The sequence below is a fragment of the Cnephaeus nilssonii genome, assembly GCF_951640355.1.
Source record: "Cnephaeus nilssonii genome assembly, chromosome: 6".
NCBI classification, from domain to species: domain Eukaryota; kingdom Metazoa; phylum Chordata; class Mammalia; order Chiroptera; family Vespertilionidae; genus Cnephaeus; species Cnephaeus nilssonii.
In genome coordinates, this window is record NC_137077.1 from 79774 (window position 1) to 96592 (window position 16819).

Here is a 16819-nt window from a genome sequence, read left to right on the forward strand (position 1 = left end):
TGGCGAAGTTTGACACACCAAGCTCAAAAGGTTGCCCATCACTGCTCTAGTCTGCTGTTGGATCTCTGTATATTATTTTTTATTTCAGTCAGTGTACGCTTAATTTCTAGTTGGTCCTTTTTCATATCCTCGAGGATCTCGCTAAATTTATTGGCCTTTCCTAGAAAATTCTTGAAAAACCTTATAAACGTGGCTTTGAACTCTATATCCAGTCGTTTGCTTTCCTCCATTTCTTTCATTTTGTGACCTGTTTCTTTGTCTTTGCATTTTGGCTGCTTCCCGGAATTGATAGAGTGGCTTTGTGTGCTAGGTGTCCTATAGGGCCCAGTGGCTCAGCCTCCCCAGTTACCTGAGGTGGACTCTCTTGGTGCAGCCCTTTGTGAGCTGTGTGCACAGTGTTGTTGTAGTTAAGCCTTGATTGTTGTTGGTATCACTGGGAGGAACTGACCTCCAGGCCACTTGGCTGTGAGGATCAGCTGTATCTATGATGGGAGAACTTCTGTGCTGGAGACACCTTTATGGGACAAGACTTGCAAAAGCCTCTGTGCTCAGCTTGGATGGAGCGGAGTCTCAGGGAGGAGCAATCAGCAATGGCTTCGTGGGGCAGGATCTCAGGGCGGCGCAAACAGTGATGGCTTCCCGTCAGCCCTACCCCAAGAGGCCCCTGGTTCTCAGCGTCCCGCGGCAATCGCTACAAGCACCTCTGAGAGAAAGCCGCCCTCGAGCCTCGCCCCCTGCCAGACAGTACAGTTTCTCCCCAAATGAGTCTGGGTCCCCAGAGTCTCACCCGGAACCGGAGTTCAGAGCAGTCGGGAGCTTCCATCTCCCTCCCACTTGAGAAAGCCAGCTGCGCAATCAGTTGCCAGCCCGCTCCGCGCACGCCTCTGCACCTCTGCCCTCTGCAGCTCCTGTGAGTCTCAGTGTGCTTTTCTCTTTCCTTCTAGTTGTAGAATTTCCACTCAGCCAGCCTTCCTGTGGTTCTGGATGATGTCCATTTTGTCTTTTAGTTGTAGTTTTGAAATTGTTGTGCGAGGCAGCAGTTTAGGTGTTTACCTATGCCGCCATCTTGGTTTTCTCTATAAGATAGTCTCTTATTCTATAAAATATAACTTGCTTTTTTAGCTTGAATAATAGAAAAAATAAACTTAATTGTCTGACCTTGCAAGCTAGCCATTTAGCATAAGGGACTGATACACTGATATTGATGCCAAGTGTCTGTATAGATATGTACCCAAAGTTACAGATGTCTATATAGATATGATATGTACTCAAGGTTACAAGTTGTCTGTAAAAATAACTTCCACAAGGACCTGAAAAGATATAAAAAAAAAGAGTGCTTCCTCCTTTGGGTATTCAGAATTTGACAGAGGTAATCTTCTCTGAACCTGCACGAAATAAAGATGACTCCCTAGCTAATTGGCTCATTAAGGCATCTTGTCTGGCTCACTGATTTGCGATACAACAACCACAGCGCCATCCACAGCAGCAGGAGGTGTTGGTGGATGGGGAAGGCATCTGTAAGAAAGGCAGGACAGAGGCCAGCCAGCACTCCCACCAGAACCAGGCCTGGCCGCCACAAAAGAGCAGTGCAGGGTCTGGCCCAACAAAGACATCAAGCCAAGCTTGCTGTGTCCTTTGACAGCTCTCAGCTTGTAGGAGGCACATTGCATGCAAGATCGAGACAGTGTGAGGGACCCACTCTCCCTGAGTAACTCAAGAGCAAATGCAGTATTTGCAAATATCCAGAGGGCCATCCTGGACCCCCTCCTCCATATCCAAGCTATAACCAACTCCTGGCACTTTTCCCTCTCAAATCTCTCCAGTCCACCACCCTAGTACCACACTGGGCAGCAGCCTCCTCACAGGACCCCCTCCTCTTATCCCTTCAAGGAGCATTTGGCTCTCAGGATAGATATCAACATTCCCCCCCCCCGACCCCCCCCCCCCCCCCCATCATGGCCTGCTAGGCTTTGCATGCTGTGGCCTTCCTGTCTTTCCAAGGTCGCCTGAGACCCCTCTTCCTTTAGCTTTCCTTCGCTCTGGCCTCATGAGCCTTTCAGCTCCAAAACACTTTCTTGCCCTGACGGCCTTGGTGTGGGGTTTTCCCCTGGTTGGCCTCTGCTCAGCCCCTAGACTTCCCAGCCCTGATGCCTTTTCTCCCGCCTCCTAGCGCATTTCCTTCAGAGGACCCTCCGGAACGTTATTAGTGCAGGCATTTGGTTCACGCCTGCCTGCCTGCCCACAGGGCACTCAGCTCCACGAGGGCAACAGCGCTTTGCTCTCGGCGGCAGCCTCAGTCCCTGGAAGGAATGGCTGGCCGGGCGCACACCTCCTCACACGGATCCGTGCAGACAGAATCAATGGATGCACCTGGGCAGGCGGTGCGCTGCCGGCTGTGCCGAGGAAGGGCGAGGCTCCCTGCTCACCCAGACTCGGTCGCGGCTGTCTCGATTCATGGTTAATAACAAATGTCGACGCATAGAGAAATGAGCTCAAATTCACCCAGGGGAGAACTACAAACTTTAGACATTTCCGGTCACGTGCCTCCCGCCCCTTAAGCGCCACCCTCCACCACTTTGCCGACGGCGGCGGCCGAGCCCGGCGTCCCCGGGCCCAGCGGCAGCCTCCGCACCGGTGTCCCATCGCCCGCAGGGGGCCCCCCTGGGGTCCTACCCCCACGCCTGAGGCCCGCTGTCCCGCCACCCCAGGAGGCCTGAGCGCGGAGGCCCCGATATAGTTCCGGGTCCGCGGACCCAGACTCTGGCCTCCACAGCCCAGGACGCCCGCCCCCTCCCGCCGGCACCGCGCTAGGCAGCCGCGCCCCGTGGGGTCCTTCAGGCGTCGACCGGCCAGCCCTCGTCGAGGTCCTAGCGCCGTTGCGTAGCAGCTGTGGGGACGCGGCCGAGTACGAAGCCGGTGCGGCGCAGCGTGAGCCCCGCGGGTCCGAGCGGGCGGGTCCTAGGGGTGCGGGTCCGCAGGGCCGCCCCGGGCACCCAGGATGGAGAGCAGGGCCCGAGAGGTGCGGGCGGCGGGTCCCAGACTGGTCCGCCGCCCCAGATGTTTGTTGAGGGAGGGAGTTTGCCGCTGGGTGCGGAGGGGCGGCCCGCCGTCGCAGGGTTCGCGGGCGGCCACTCCGTGCGCTGCTGGGGTTGCAGGCGCCTCGCTCGGGTCGGCCGGGCGGCGTCACGCGGGCGCGCCGGGAAAATGGAGCGGTGGTGAGCGGCTTCACTCGGAGATGGTGGAGTTCGAGATGACGACCCGCTGATTCAGCGGGTGTGAGCCAGGTGGTGGTGAATAGAGAAGGGTGTACGTGTGTCCTCGGACCCCTCTCATTCGCTCCTTCTTTCCCCTTTCCACACAGATAGGAGCCCCCTCCCCTGAGCTGAGCCAGGGGTCAATGGCCAGGGACAAAGCAAACCCCTGTGAGCTGGACCAAGAGAAATATGATGCGGATGACAACGTGAAGATCATCTGCCTGGGGGACAGCGCTGTGGGCAAGTCCAAGTATGTTGGGAGATTGGGGAAGGGAGGCGGGGCCCAGAGTGGGTCTAGGCTCTCAGAAGAGTTCTCTGGAGGCACAGTGGAGCACGGCTTCTGTGGAAGTCGTGGAGCCCAGGTGTGCACTGGGGGAATGGGGAGAGTAGGGGATCACATCAGCACCTGTGGAGGCTCAAGTCATAGGACTAAGGAAGTTGAGCTTTTTCCATGAGCACTGGCAGACAGTGTGGAGCAGGTCACCCTAGATACCACTGGAGGAGTCCAGGGTGAAGAGGGAGAACTGGGGTGTTCCTGTATGTGGTTGTGGACTGAGAGACTGAAGTTGGAGGAAGTGGGGATGCAGAGAGGAACATATTACAGGTGTGACTAGCACAACCAGTAACAGACTGGGTAAAGGTGGTAAAAATGCTTTCTCCTAGAGCAGTGAGTGGTCATATACTACCCTTTACCTCTTTGCACACAAATATGCCACAATTGCCTAATCCTTACAGCTTCCAACTACACGGTAACATTTAGTCTAGTCCAGTGGTCGGCAAACTCATTAGTCATGCAAGCCACAGTTTGCCGACCACTGACCTAGAGGGACTCACTGAGATCAAAGAGTGGGTAGAAATGACGACTGAGCATGCTCAATATAAAGATTGGCTTAATTTTTTAAAAATAAATTTTATAAAGAGAGAGATAGAAACATCAATGATGAGAGAGAATCATTGATTGGCTGCCTCCTGCATGCCCCCCACTGGGGATTGAGCCCAAAACCCCATCATGTGCCCTTGAATGGAATTGAACTTGGAACCCTGCACTCCAAAGGCTGATGCTCTATCCACTGAGCCAAACTGGCTAGGGCAAGATTGGCTTATTTTTTAACTGATGTCAGCACCTGTGTGCACAAAATTGGAACGGAGGCTCTGGCAGCTTCTCTCCAGGAGCTGTGGTCCTACTTCTCACCTGTCTCAGGCTAGCGAGGGCACACATCCATTTCTGCCTTCACAAATGAGGGTGGACCTGCCCCAAACAAATGTCTTGTGTAATCTTCCCTCCCAGGTGCTCCAGAACCACGTTGTTATCCACCTTTATTTTTGACTAGCAAGGCCTTGGACTCAAGTAGCTGTGAATGATTCTCTGGGGATTTGCTGGTTTCAGGCCGTCTTCATGAATTCATGCCACAGCACCCAGTGCAGCTCTCATTTAGTCTGATATGATCCCATTTGTTTATTTTTTCTTTTGTTGCCCAAGGAGACATATCCAAAAACAAAAGTCTGTATAAAATGGTGGTCTAGTTTCTTTCTTTTTTTTGGCATATTATCTGTCCAGTTTTCCCAACACCATTTATTGAATAGACTGTTTTTACCCCATTGTATGTTTTTGCCTCCTTTGTCAAATATTAGTTGACCATAAAAGTGTGGGTTTATTTCTGGGCTCTCTATTCTGTTCCATTGATCTGTGTGTATGTCTCTATGTCACTACCATACTGCTTTGATTACTGTGGCCTTGTAGTATAGTTTTACATCAGGTAGCGTGATTCCTCCAACTTTGTTCTTCTTTCCCAAGATTGCTGTGGCTCTTCAGGGTCTTTTGTGGTTCCATATACACTTTAGAATTATTTGTCCTAATTTTGTGAAGTGCGCCATTGGTCTTTTCATGGGAATTGCGTTGACATTATAGATTGCTTTGGGAAGTATGGACATTTTAATGGCGTTAATTCTTCCTAGTGTTGGGTCCTTATTTATATCTTCTATTTCTGTGCTGAAAAGTAGTCAATTGTTGAGACTTGCTACATTTTCATTTACTTCAAGCACATCTGCACTTGCTCAGTGGTGCATTTTTATGAAGCTGCTTTATCAGCCTTGTCAGATGATTGCAACATCTGGCTTGTCATAGTTTTGGTGTCTCATTTTGCATTCTGTTGGAGGGTTTCCTGGTTCTTGGTATGATGAATGATTTTCTGCTGAAACTGGGACATTTTGAATATTGTGTTATTTAAACTTCTGTCTGAGTTGTCTTCCTGTGGTGCTCTTCACTGGGGAAGGAGGAGGGGCCGCGCCACCCCCACCCACCACCTCTGACTGTGGGGTCTCAGCTGACACTATGAGGGGAGGGAGCCTCGTTACCATCTGTAGGGAAGGAGTCCACTCTCTACCTGGCCTTGTTGGACACTAGTTACAGTCTCAAAAGCATGGAAGTCTGCTCAGCTCCTCACTCAGTCTTTGCTTGTGGGGGTGAGGGCGTGGCTACAGTTTGCCATGGTGTTTGGACAGTGGTTATAGTGTAAATGTTTTTTTTTCCTAGGCCCTGGGGATGCAGAAATAAACTAGAAATTCAAAAATTGCTTCCATGTGCATTCCGCTCTATCTGAGAGATATCATAAGTAAAATATGTATGTCTCCATTGGTGCTACCTGCGGGGCAGCGAGGCACTGCAAGTTGAGATAGAACTTACCTGCTTGTCATAAATATGGTCATCGGGGAAGGTCTCATTGCTCAGGTGACCTTTGACCAAAGCCTGGAAGGCCTGCAGAATGTGGGGGAAACAGGTTTCAGGCTGGGGGCACAGCCTTCCTGGCCTCAAGTTTCCCATTCATAACACAGGGGTGACTGCGGTGTCCACAGTGCAGAGGTGGAGATAGTGGATCTCCAAGCCTCTCAGGGCTGGTGCACACAGCAGCGTGAACTGTTAGGTCATGGAGGTTAGTCATGCAAGTCCCAGGTTCCAGGCGTGAAGAAGGAGGGATGGTACTAACTAGGTCCCTCGGCCGGATCAGAGTTAGTGGGTTAAACAAGTTCAGTTTTAGATCTATTGAGTTGACTATGGTCCACACAGATCTCCAGCATAGACATACTGCAGAGCTCAGGTGATGGGTCTTTACTTTTCAACTAGTGTTGCTGATCAGCTGCTATGGTGCCTGCCCGTGGACAGAACAGCTGTGCATGCCGGCAACTTCAGGGGAGTCAGGAAGAGGGAGGTCCTGGGCATCATCCTTAAAGGGAACCTGTGTGGCTGAGGATTGAATGGGAGGGGCCACAGGTGACTTCAGCTGGTGGCCCCCGGGGGGATGTGCCTGACCACCGTGCACGTTCTCCTTACAGACTCATGGAGAGATTTCTCATGGATGGATTGTATCCTTCAAGGTTTGAAATGCTCCTGTTGCCCAGCCTTCCCACCTCCTGCCAGCCCACCCCTTGCCCCAAGGTCCAAGGACGAGGGGTAGGTGGGAGAATGCACACGTGTCACTCCCACTGGTTTCTCACTGGCCCATGTGGCATCACACGCAGTCGATGCTGCGTATTTTAGGCCTTACTTGTATTTGGATTTACTATATATTAGGAGGGTGGTAGAGTGGCTAATAGTGCCTGCCAAAGGCCTGCATCCCTGTGCAAATCACTTTACCTCTCTGACCTCAAAGCTTGGGCTCCTGATATTTAACTATTCTCTGGTGTGAATGAGCTCTATGAAGTATGAGCTTCCATCCCCACCCTCTCCCCATGAATTGTTCACGCTGCAGGTTGGGAGTGAGACCTGCCTGGCAACCAGCATAGTTTACAAAGCTTCCCAGGTGAACCCACTGGGAACCGTGGGTGAGAGGAGGCCGTAGCCATCGGGGAGTTGGGATATTTCTTGCCTCACCTTCCATCAGGTCTCCCTTACACCCACCTACTTGTATGTCCTGCGTCCCAGGGGTCACCGCCCATGTCTTGCTGCTTCAGGAAGGGTTACCCCCAGGGGTCCTGTTGGGGTTTCACACACAGGCCAACTACAGTTCACAGCTGGTCAGCTGTCTGGCTTGTGGTGGCTTTCTTCCCTGAAACGCTCATATTGCTAAAGTTGCATTTTCCAAACACGTGAAGCTGCTTATGACACCGATCAGTAACATTCCGTTCCAGGGCTCCCCTCAGACCCAGGTGGCCAGGACACGCTGCCAGGCTCTCCCACTCATCCACGCCCATGGAGCTGGTGCCAGAGATACCTGGGACTGATTCATTCCATTTAAAACCGAAATAATGCCAGAAAGAAAAGGAGAGAGAGGACCCATTCTGTCACACCAACCTCTCCCCTTTTTGTTCACCTTTGCTCCTTAACCTGACCACAGTCAGCCCCAGCAGCTATCCACGTACGCCCTGACCCTGTATAAGCACACAGCCACTGTGGATGGCAAGACCGTTCTTGTGGGTGAGCAGCACAATTACTCCAACTCTCAGGCAGGGGGTGGGGGGTAGAGGGGGAAGACAAGGTCTGAGGGAGAGAGTGCAGCGGGAGGAAATGAGACCCCAGCAGGGATGCAGGTGAGGGGTGGCAGGAAGGCCACCCACTGAGAGCCTGGAGGCCTGCGAAGAGAGGAAGATGCAGGGGCTCAGTTCCAGTGCTCTGACCTGCTGTTCTGATGGAGCCAGCGTCCAGAAATAACAACATGGTCTGAAAATTCTCCTCCACAAAGGCCTCGGACTTACCGTGAGGTGACAACCTTCCCTTGGCCAGGTCCAACATCCTGCCTGACTGTGTTCACCATTTGCAGTCACCTCACAGGGGGACATGGGGGTGGGAGGGAGCTTCTCCTTCTTGGGGCTTCCTGTCTGCATTCTCCATCCTCCTGGCCCTTTGCCTCCTCTCATCCACCCCCCCACACACAGGTGTGCACAGGCCTCTCAGCTCAGCCAGGCTCCCTGGGTCCTCACAGCACCACAGGGAGCTGGGTGGACTCCATGTCCCTGTGCTTTCCGCGCAGACACCTGCGTGGAGGTGCTCAGGGTCCCTGCCCTCCAGCCTGTCAGGCAGTCAGAGCTGTGTTCATATTGCAGACTTTTGGGACACAGCGGGCCAGGAGCGATTCCAGAGTATGCACGCCTCCTACTACCACAAGGCCCACGCCTGCATCATGGTACGAGACCTGCTGGGAGGTGGGCGAAGACTCTGGGCAAGTCTAGCCTGAGGGGTGAGGGGCAAGGGGCCCAGCAATACTCAGGGGGCTCCTGAGGTCTCCCATGACCATCCCTGGTGGTGATCACTAAGGACAGACGCTGAAAGGAATGCAGTTCTCAGGGGGCTTTCCCTCCCAAACCAGCCCCTTCCTCTCCCTCCCAGCCTTCATCTCGCTGTCTAGAACAGTCTCACGAGGTGACCCCTGCAGCCTGGCTGGGGTCATAGTGTCACAGCAGGACAAGAAACAGCACTGGGAAGAGCCAGGACATGAGAGATTTGTGTCAGCCTGTGAGCCACTGTCCTTCAGGACCTGCCCATGAACTCTCTGGCTCAATGCTCAGGCCCTACTCTCCCTTAAGGACAAAAGCCCTTGAAATTTTCCAGAATTTTAGCTAGTGTCTGCAAGGGGACAGAAGAGGGTGGCAAGGTGAGGCAGTGAGGGCAGTGTCATGCCAAGAGTCACACATGACCCTGGAGAGCTGGGAAGGCGGGTCCCTCTCTGCCTTAGTTCAGCCATGGATGGTCCTTGGTGCTCAGAGCTCACTTCTCTTTTCTCTCTGGGAGTGACCTCCTCCGGCCTCTGACACACCCCCATGGGCTCCTCTTGGACCCTCTTCTGAGGCTTGGCCTGCAGTCCCTCCTGCTGCACGGCCTGGCAGGTAGAAAGCACCTATTTCTGATGACCACAAGGGGGTTCCAGAGTCCCAGAGGGAGCTGGGGTTCCACCCTTACCTTGAACCTCTCATGGGAGGGCTCCTCATCCCAGCTGGCTCCTCGGCTCCCTCAACGAGGAGAGGAAGCTCCAGAAACCAGATCTGGGCAAAGGTGACTGTTGGATGGTGATCACAGGAGGCAGCCTGGTATGAAGCAGATTCCAGGAGTTTTGTCACAAGAAAGCTTTACAAGAAGTCTATATTGGGACTTCAAGACAACCTGGTCACTTGTTGGCATTGGTCCTGGGAGAACCATGGATGAGCCTCCCCGGTGGACCTCCTGCTGTCTCGAATGTGACAGCTGCTGATCCACACCTGCCACGTGCACGCAAGGCCTGGTCCTAGTCCATGCAGCTCCCACGAAAGGCTGGGCCATCTAGAAGTAATAGCAGCCATTCCAGCAGGAGACAGGCTTGTCATCACATCCCTGTTGTGTGGGGTGGTTTGGGGCAGTGAGTTCATTCCAGAAGACAGCTTGGAAGCAGGAGGCTGGCCTCTGAGGGGGTTGAGGGTCCCTGCACAGCACCTAGAGGCATTAGGGCAAATCCAAGGTGCTCACACTTCTTGCTGGTATTTTAAAGTAGGTAAAAGCTACAAGTTTCAAAAAGTTAATAAAATTACAAGCTACAAAATAATAAAATGTAAAAATTACCTTTTAAAAGTTTGCAGTACAAAGTGAACAGAAGGTTAAACAAAGGCTTAGAGTTTAAAGTAAATAATAGTAGCTAAAGTGAACTTCTGGAAACATTTTAAATTATTACAAAGGAATTTTAAAACAGTTTAAGCAATAAAAATAATAGACTCCGGAAAAAGTTTACAGTTTTTAACTATTGATTAGTAAGATGAAACAACTTAGTTAAAATAGGTAAATAAATGAGGTGACAAGATGGGAAAAAATTAAGATTTTTAAACCCACTTTTATTCTGGGGGCTTTCCTGAGAAGGGCGGACACAGGTGCAGCCTCTGGTCAGAGTGACTGCAGCTCAGCAGGGGCCCAGTCCCAGTTCCCAAGCCTGTGGTGTGCACCAAGCTCATTGCCCGTGTGGGCGAGTTGCCTGGGTGGCGTATGGAGACGTTGACACACCCAGAGCTACCTTCTCTGCTTATTGCAGGTGTTCGATGTGCAGAGGAAAGTCACCTATAAGAACCTGGGCACCTGGTACACAGAGCTTCGGGAGTTCAGACCAGAGATCCCGTGTGTCGTTGTGGCCAATAAAATCGATGGTAGGGCCACCCCTGGGTCTGGGGTCAGCAGTTTACGGGGACCCGCCACACGTTTCTTCCGGTTTTCTGGTGCCATGAGCCTTCAATGATTCATCCTTCCCGAGATGCAGCCATTGGTTGTAGGCCCTCACTCCCTTCCCAGTAAAGAGCCCACTTTCTGGAATGGGGCTGCAGGTTACCCACCCTGCAAACCCATCTCTTTCCCTGGATGGACAGGCCTGTCTCCTACCTTCTCTCTACAGCTGACATAAAGGTGACCCAAAAAAGCTTCAATTTTGCCAGGAAGTTCTCTCTACCCCTGTACTTTGTCTCAGCTGCTGACGGCACCAACGTGGTGAAGGTAATACTGGTCTGCAGAGGTCAGACAGCCAGGTGGTGAAGGACAGGGAAACCACAAGAGAAGGGCTGGCAGAGGGGGCAGGCCCTGGGACTGACAGGTGGGGGTCCCTGTGGGCACTGACACAGGGGAGCTGATGGGCCCATGGCCCATGGGTGGAGTCAGGCTGATGGGAAGAAAGTGAATTAAGGGGTGACTTTGCTGATATTGAGGGTGCAGTGTTGTGTGCACTTAAGACCAGGCCAGTGGGGCCAAGGCAGGAGGAGCCCAGGTCACTGGCACCCATGGCCGTGTTTCCCTTCCTCCCCACCTCCCCCAGCTCTTCAACGACGCAATTCGATTAGCTGTGTCCTACAAGCAGAATTCCCAGGACTTCATGGATGAGGTTTTGCAGGAGCTTGAGGTAGGTCAGGCCCCAGTGTGTGTGTGTGTGGGGGGGGGGGGTGGTGGCGGGGGGGGGTCCCAAAACAGCTTCTTTTCAGAGGGTGTCGAGCATAAGCCAACAGAGTGGCTCTTGCAGGCAGCACCTGCTGGCATGTGCACCGCCCTGGATGTATCGCCTCAGGCGGGCAAGCATAGGGCCAGGCCTCACCTGAAACCTTGTCCACAGAACATTGATTTGGAGCAGAAAGAGGAGGACCAGCTAGACCACGAGCAGCGTGGCAGCCCCAAGAGCCTGCCTCCCTCCTGAGCCCGAGGATGCCTCTCCCCTCACAGCTCCGGCTCTGAACTGAGAAACTTCATGGCCTTCCACACCCAACCCTCTACAGCCACCCCCTGTGCTAAAGGACAGGGACGGGGCAGCACCAGCAACTCCCTGACACATGGAGGTCCGTCCACTCCAGACCCCGCCCAGGATTGAGGATCAGTCCCCCTCTAGGGTTGGACAGAGAAGAGAATCTGGGAACCTGCTTCGTGTGTCTCTTAAATAAAAGGAAATTTAGGTGGGTTTTTTGTCTCCCAGAACGGTTAAAAGCCCGACTTCAGCATGAAGCATTCATTCCCATTCCAAGCAGCGGTGGGACGTGGTTCCCCGGGCAGCCAGAGCACAGACATGCCCTTCTCTCCAGTGCCTGTGGCTCACTGATGTGCTTAGTGATCATCTTGTACGTCATTTCCACTGTATTTATTTATTCTGTTTTCCTTTTACAGTAAAGGTTGAATTACATAACCATTGAACACATGCGTGTTTTGTGGGTCTGGATTTCACTGGGCCAACAGCGTGAAAGAATTTGCAGGTCTCCAACCACCTTAATGCAGGAGACTGCCCTGATGTCTGGAGTCACCCAGGTTAACTCTCGACTTGCTGGGATAGAGACCACTCACTGCCATTGAGTGTTTTAAAAAGAATGAGTTTGGGGGTGGGAGGGGGCAAGAACAAACTTTTCCCCTCTAAGTTACAGATGCTTACTATGATTTCAATTTAAGAGATTAAAGCTGATCAGGGATTTGCAGGAATGTGTTACCCGGTGAGGTGCTCTTTTAAAAACAATAAAAACATGCCCTAGCCCTGTGGTCGGCAAACTGCGGCTCGAGAGCCACATGCGGCTCTTTGGCCCCTTGAGTGTGGCTCTTCCACAGAATACCACGGCCTGGGCGAGTTTATTTTGAAGAAGTGGCGTTAGAAAAGTTTAAAAAATTTGGCTCTCAAAAGAAATTTCAATCGTACTGTTGATATTTGGCTCTGTTGACTAATGAGTTTGCCGACCACTGCCCTAGCCGGTTTGGCTCGGTGGATAGAGCATCAGCCTGTGGACTGAAGGGTCCCAGGTTCGATTCCGATCAAGGGCATATACCTTGGTTGCAGGCACATCCCCAGTAGGAGGTGTGCAGGAGGCAGCTGATTGATGTTTCTAACTCTATCCCTCTCCCTTCCTCTCTGTAAAAAAAAATCAATAAAATATATTTTAAAAAAATAAAAACAAAACACCTTTGAGTTACTGTAAATAAGTATTTTTTTTTATTATTTATTTATTTATTTTTATTTATTTTTTTAATAACAAGTATTTTTTAAATGTAATGGCTTTATTGAGGTGTAACTCAAATACCCTAAGGCTCACCATTGATATTGGTTTTACATAACCATTGAGCATCACGGTCCTTTGAGGCAGCCTGAAGAGCCACCTCTTCTTCACTAACTTACTGGGGCAGTTCTCTCAGAAAAGCAGTGGGCTGGAGCAGGGCAGGAGCAGAAGCAAAAGCTGAGCAGTGTGGGCTCAGCAGGGCCAGCTTTCATCTCCCCACCCTACCCACTCAGGGATGCTCTGCAGAACAAGCTGCCCCACAGGTCCCACGTGAGACCAGGGTTTTGTCCAGTCAGCCATGGGAACGGGGGTGGAGAGGTGGCTCATAGCCCCTGGGGCAAGCACAGCAGCTCCGAGTTACCCACCAACACAAAGCAATCGTTCAGCAGGGTGCCAGCAACATCCACGCCACTCCCTTCTGTTGCTCAGATCCACCTGCTTTGTAAAGTTCATTCTCTCTTGACTGATGCAAGAAATGCCACCCTGGAAATTTTTTTGGTAATTTATTGAAGTGGAATTTACGTAACAAAACCATTTTAAAGTAAATAATACAGTGCCATTTATACAGTTACAATGTTGAACAACTCTTACCTCCAGTTCTAAAACATTTCCATCTCTTGAAAGTAAAACCCTTTACTCATTAAGCCGTTTCTCCTTCAGCCCCTGGCAAATACTAGTCTGTATCTGTCTCAATGGATTTATCAATTCTGGACATTTAACATAAATGGAATAATACGAGAGAAACCAAGATGGTGGGATAGGTAAATACCTGAACTTGCCGCCTCCCACAACCACTTCAAAAGTACAACTAAAAGACAAAATGGACACCATCCAGAACCCCAGGAAGGCTGGCTAAGTGGAAATTCTACAACTAGAAGGGAAGAGAAAAGCACACTGAGACCTGGGGGCCTCTTAGGGCAGGGCTGACGGGAAGCCATTGCTGTTTGCTCCACCCTGAGACTCCGCCCCATCCAAACTGTACTCAGAGGCTTTTGCATATGAGTGGCCTGGTCCTTTGAAATCTAAACTTACCTATCAAACTGCAGCTGAGTCAGAGAGACACAGAACATCTAAAAAAAGGCCCAAGGCCCCACAGTAGCTTTCATTGCTTCACAGCTGGGCCTCATCTGGGCACCTCCAAAACCCAAACAAAGAAGAGGAATCTGCATATCTCTCTGTAGCTCCTGCTGGGTGGCCGCAGGCAGAGGCTAAATTAGCACCTCCTTGGAGATCCAAGAGCCAGTGTACCCAGGGGTCAGAGTAGGACCATCCAGATTACAACTCCTCAGAGGCATAAGGGACACACTCAAGGGGCAGACTCAGTGAGCACCAAAGCCTCACTGAAGCAAGTCTTGCCACATAAGGGTGTCTCCAGCACAGAAGTTCTCCCATCATAGACACAGCTGATCCTCACAGCCAAGTGGCCTGGAGGTCAGTTCCTCCCAGTGATACCAACAACAATCAAGGCTTAACTACAACACTGTGCACACAGCTCACAAAGGGGTGCACCAAGAGTGTCCACCTCAGGTAACTCGGGAGGCTGAGCCACTGGACCCTATAGGACACCTAGCACACAAAGCCACTCTATCAATTCCGGGAAGCAGCCAAAATGCAAAGACAAAGAAACAGGTCACAAAATGAAAGAAATGGAGGGAAGCAAACGACTGGATATAGAGTTCAAAGCCACGTTTATAAGGTTTTTCAAGAATTTTCTAGAAAAGGCCAATAAATTTAGCGAGACCCTCGAGGATATGAAAAAGGACCAACTAGAAATTAAGCGTACACTGACTGAAATAAAAAATAATATACAGAGATCCAACAGCAAACTAAAGGATCACAAGAATCAAGTCAAAGATTTGAAATACAGAGGAGCAAAAAACACCCAACCGGAAAAGCAAAAAGAAAAAATAATTTAAAAACATGAAGATAGTATAAGGAGCCTCTGGGACAACTTCAAGCGTACCAACATCCAAATTATGGGGGTGCCAGAAGAAGAGAGAGAGCAAGATACTGAAAACCTATTTGAAGAAATAATGACAGAAAACTTCCCCCACCTGGGGAAAGAAATAGACTTACAAGTCCAGGAAGCACAGAGAACCCCAAACAAAAGGAATCCAAAGATAATAGTAACTCTTAGCAAGCACTGATACAGTCTATATCTAAAAGGGAGATTTCCAGTAAAAAAAAGGCAAATACAACCAAAATCCTGTTAAACTAAATGAGCCCCCACCAAAGTCTTTTGTATTCTCAGAGATTCTTATACAAAATCCATGATAAGGCCCATTAAAAAAATACATACCTTATATATATATATTTCAGAGAGAGAGGGAGAGGGAGAGAGATAGAGACATCAACGATGAGAGAGAATCATTGGTCGGATGCCTCCTGCACTTGTGCACACCCGCTACTGGTGAGTGATTGAGCCTTCAACCCAGGCATGTGCCCTGACTGGAATGGAACCGTGATCTCCTGGTTTATAGGTTGACTAGTGGCCGGTGCACGAAATTTGTGAGCATGGGGAGCGGTGGGGGGGAGGGGGGTGTTCCTCAGCCTGGCCTGCACCCTCTCCAATCTGGGACCCCGTGAAGGATGTCCTACTGCCGGTTTACAGGGATCAGGCCTAAACTGGCAGTCAGACATCCCTCTCACAATCCGGGACTGCTGGCGGCAGCCGCTCACCTGCCTGCCTACCTGCCTAATTGCCCCTAACCATTCTGTCTGCCGGCCTGCTCGCCTCCAACTGCCCGTCCCCCCCCCCCCCCGCCCGCTGGCCTGCTCACCCCCAAATGCCCACCCCTGCCAGCCTGATCACCCCCAACTGTCCCCCCCCCCCCCCCCCGCTGGTCTGCTTACCCCCAACAGCCCCTGCCATTCCATCCTGGCCTGATCACCCCCTGGCGACCCAAGGTCCCAGCCCCTCTTTTTCTTTTTCCAACACCTCCTTGAGCGAAGGCCAAGGCCTGCTGGAAGCAAGTATCTAGAATTTATTTATCTTCTATAATTGAAACTTTGTAGCCTTGAGCAGAGGCCAGGGCGGGCGGGAAGCTTGGCTTCCTCCATCACCAGGCAACCCAAGCCTCCTGCTTGCTCCAGCTCCGTGGCCAGTCGCCATCTTGGTTGGGTTAATTTGCATACTCGCTCCTGATTGGCTGTTGGGCATGGCTGGTGGGCGTAGCAGAGTGACAGTTAATTTGCACGTTTCTCTTTTATTAGTGTAGATATTCAACTCATGGGGAATATAAGACATTTGGGGGGGAGGCTAGCAATCTGAATCTGTGCCAGTAACCTAGTGTACATTCTTGATAGCCTATAATTAAGTCACTGCCCCTTTCTTAATCTGGTCTAGCAAGACCTGTTTTCCTAATTACTCCCAATTTACAAAGGGGCCATAAACAAAGATAGAAAACAAAGAAACCGAAAGGTATAAAGAGAAAGCTTCCTCCATATTGGCTTACTCAGGATTTGCAGAACTGACCCCCTGAGTCACTGTACTAGTACATGTGAAACATCTGAAAATAAATGGGGTTATCCTGGATCTCTGAGTACTCCTGTGCATTTTTCGGTCACCTGGTAAATTCTGTACCACAACCACTGACACACACCAACCGGCAAAGCTCATTTTTAACATGTACCATTAGGTGATTCTATTGTATGTGTTCACACACTTTGACAACCCACACTTTGAGAAACACAATTTTATGAATATTTTATTTTATTTTTCTATGAATTTTTTATAATTAAATGTTCTGCTTTTAACCTTTTGCACTCGGATGTCGAGTGTAACTCGACACGGTTAGCATTAGAATAAAGGAATCGAGAAAAAAGCAAGCGAGTGCAAAGGGTTAAAATAAAAATAGATGTTTTTTGAGAAATAAAAATAATGTTTAAAAAAAGAAAAAGTCCAGTGCTCGCTTCGGCAGCACATATACTAAAATTGGAACGATACAGAGAAGATTAGCATGGCCCCTGCGCAAGGATGACACGCAAATTCGTGAAGCGTTCCATATTTAAAAAAAAAAAAAGAAAAAGTCCAGAAAACATCTCTTCTTAGAGAAATATGTATTTATTTACTTATTCATCTTTCTTTTCTGCCCACGGGAGTGAAGGTT

At 50.5% G+C, this 16819-nt stretch overlaps 1 protein-coding gene across 5 annotated transcripts; it reads left to right on the forward strand.

Annotated features, from left to right (window-relative positions):
- Nucleotides 1-2049: 2049 nt before the first annotated feature.
- RABL2B (RAB, member of RAS oncogene family like 2B) lies at nucleotides 2050-12548 on the forward strand. 5 transcript variants are annotated; one of them, XM_079775809.1, is made up of 9 exons: nucleotides 2050-2941; nucleotides 3362-3504; nucleotides 6585-6614; nucleotides 7586-7665; nucleotides 8292-8371; nucleotides 10238-10349; nucleotides 10592-10689; nucleotides 11006-11089; nucleotides 11207-12548. In XM_079775809.1, exons 2-9 carry the CDS (start codon nucleotides 3398-3400, stop codon nucleotides 11375-11377), a joined length of 762 nt encoding a protein of 253 aa, XP_079631935.1. In that variant the 5' UTR covers nucleotides 2050-2941; nucleotides 3362-3397; the 3' UTR covers nucleotides 11378-12548. The 5 variants fall into 5 exon arrangements, with proteins under 5 accessions (XP_079631935.1, XP_079631932.1, XP_079631934.1 ...); XM_079775806.1 differs by having other exon boundaries at nucleotides 2051-3019; XM_079775808.1 differs by having other exon boundaries at nucleotides 2052-2928.
- The last annotated feature ends 4271 nt before the right edge of the window (nucleotides 12549-16819 follow it).

What these genes read in the sequence shown, in the direction of transcription:
- RABL2B (XM_079775806.1), top strand. Translation starts at nt 2,999, where the DNA reads ATGGAGAGCAGGGCCCGAGAG. An exon ending in TGGAGAGCAGGGCCCGAGAG is followed by an intron (nt 3,020 to 3,361) that starts GTGCGGGCGGCG and finishes CTTTCCACACAG; the next exon opens with ATAGGAGCCCCCTCCCCTGA. An exon ending in AGGCCCACGCCTGCATCATG is followed by an intron (nt 8,372 to 10,237) that starts GTACGAGACCTG and finishes TGCTTATTGCAG; the next exon opens with GTGTTCGATGTGCAGAGGAA.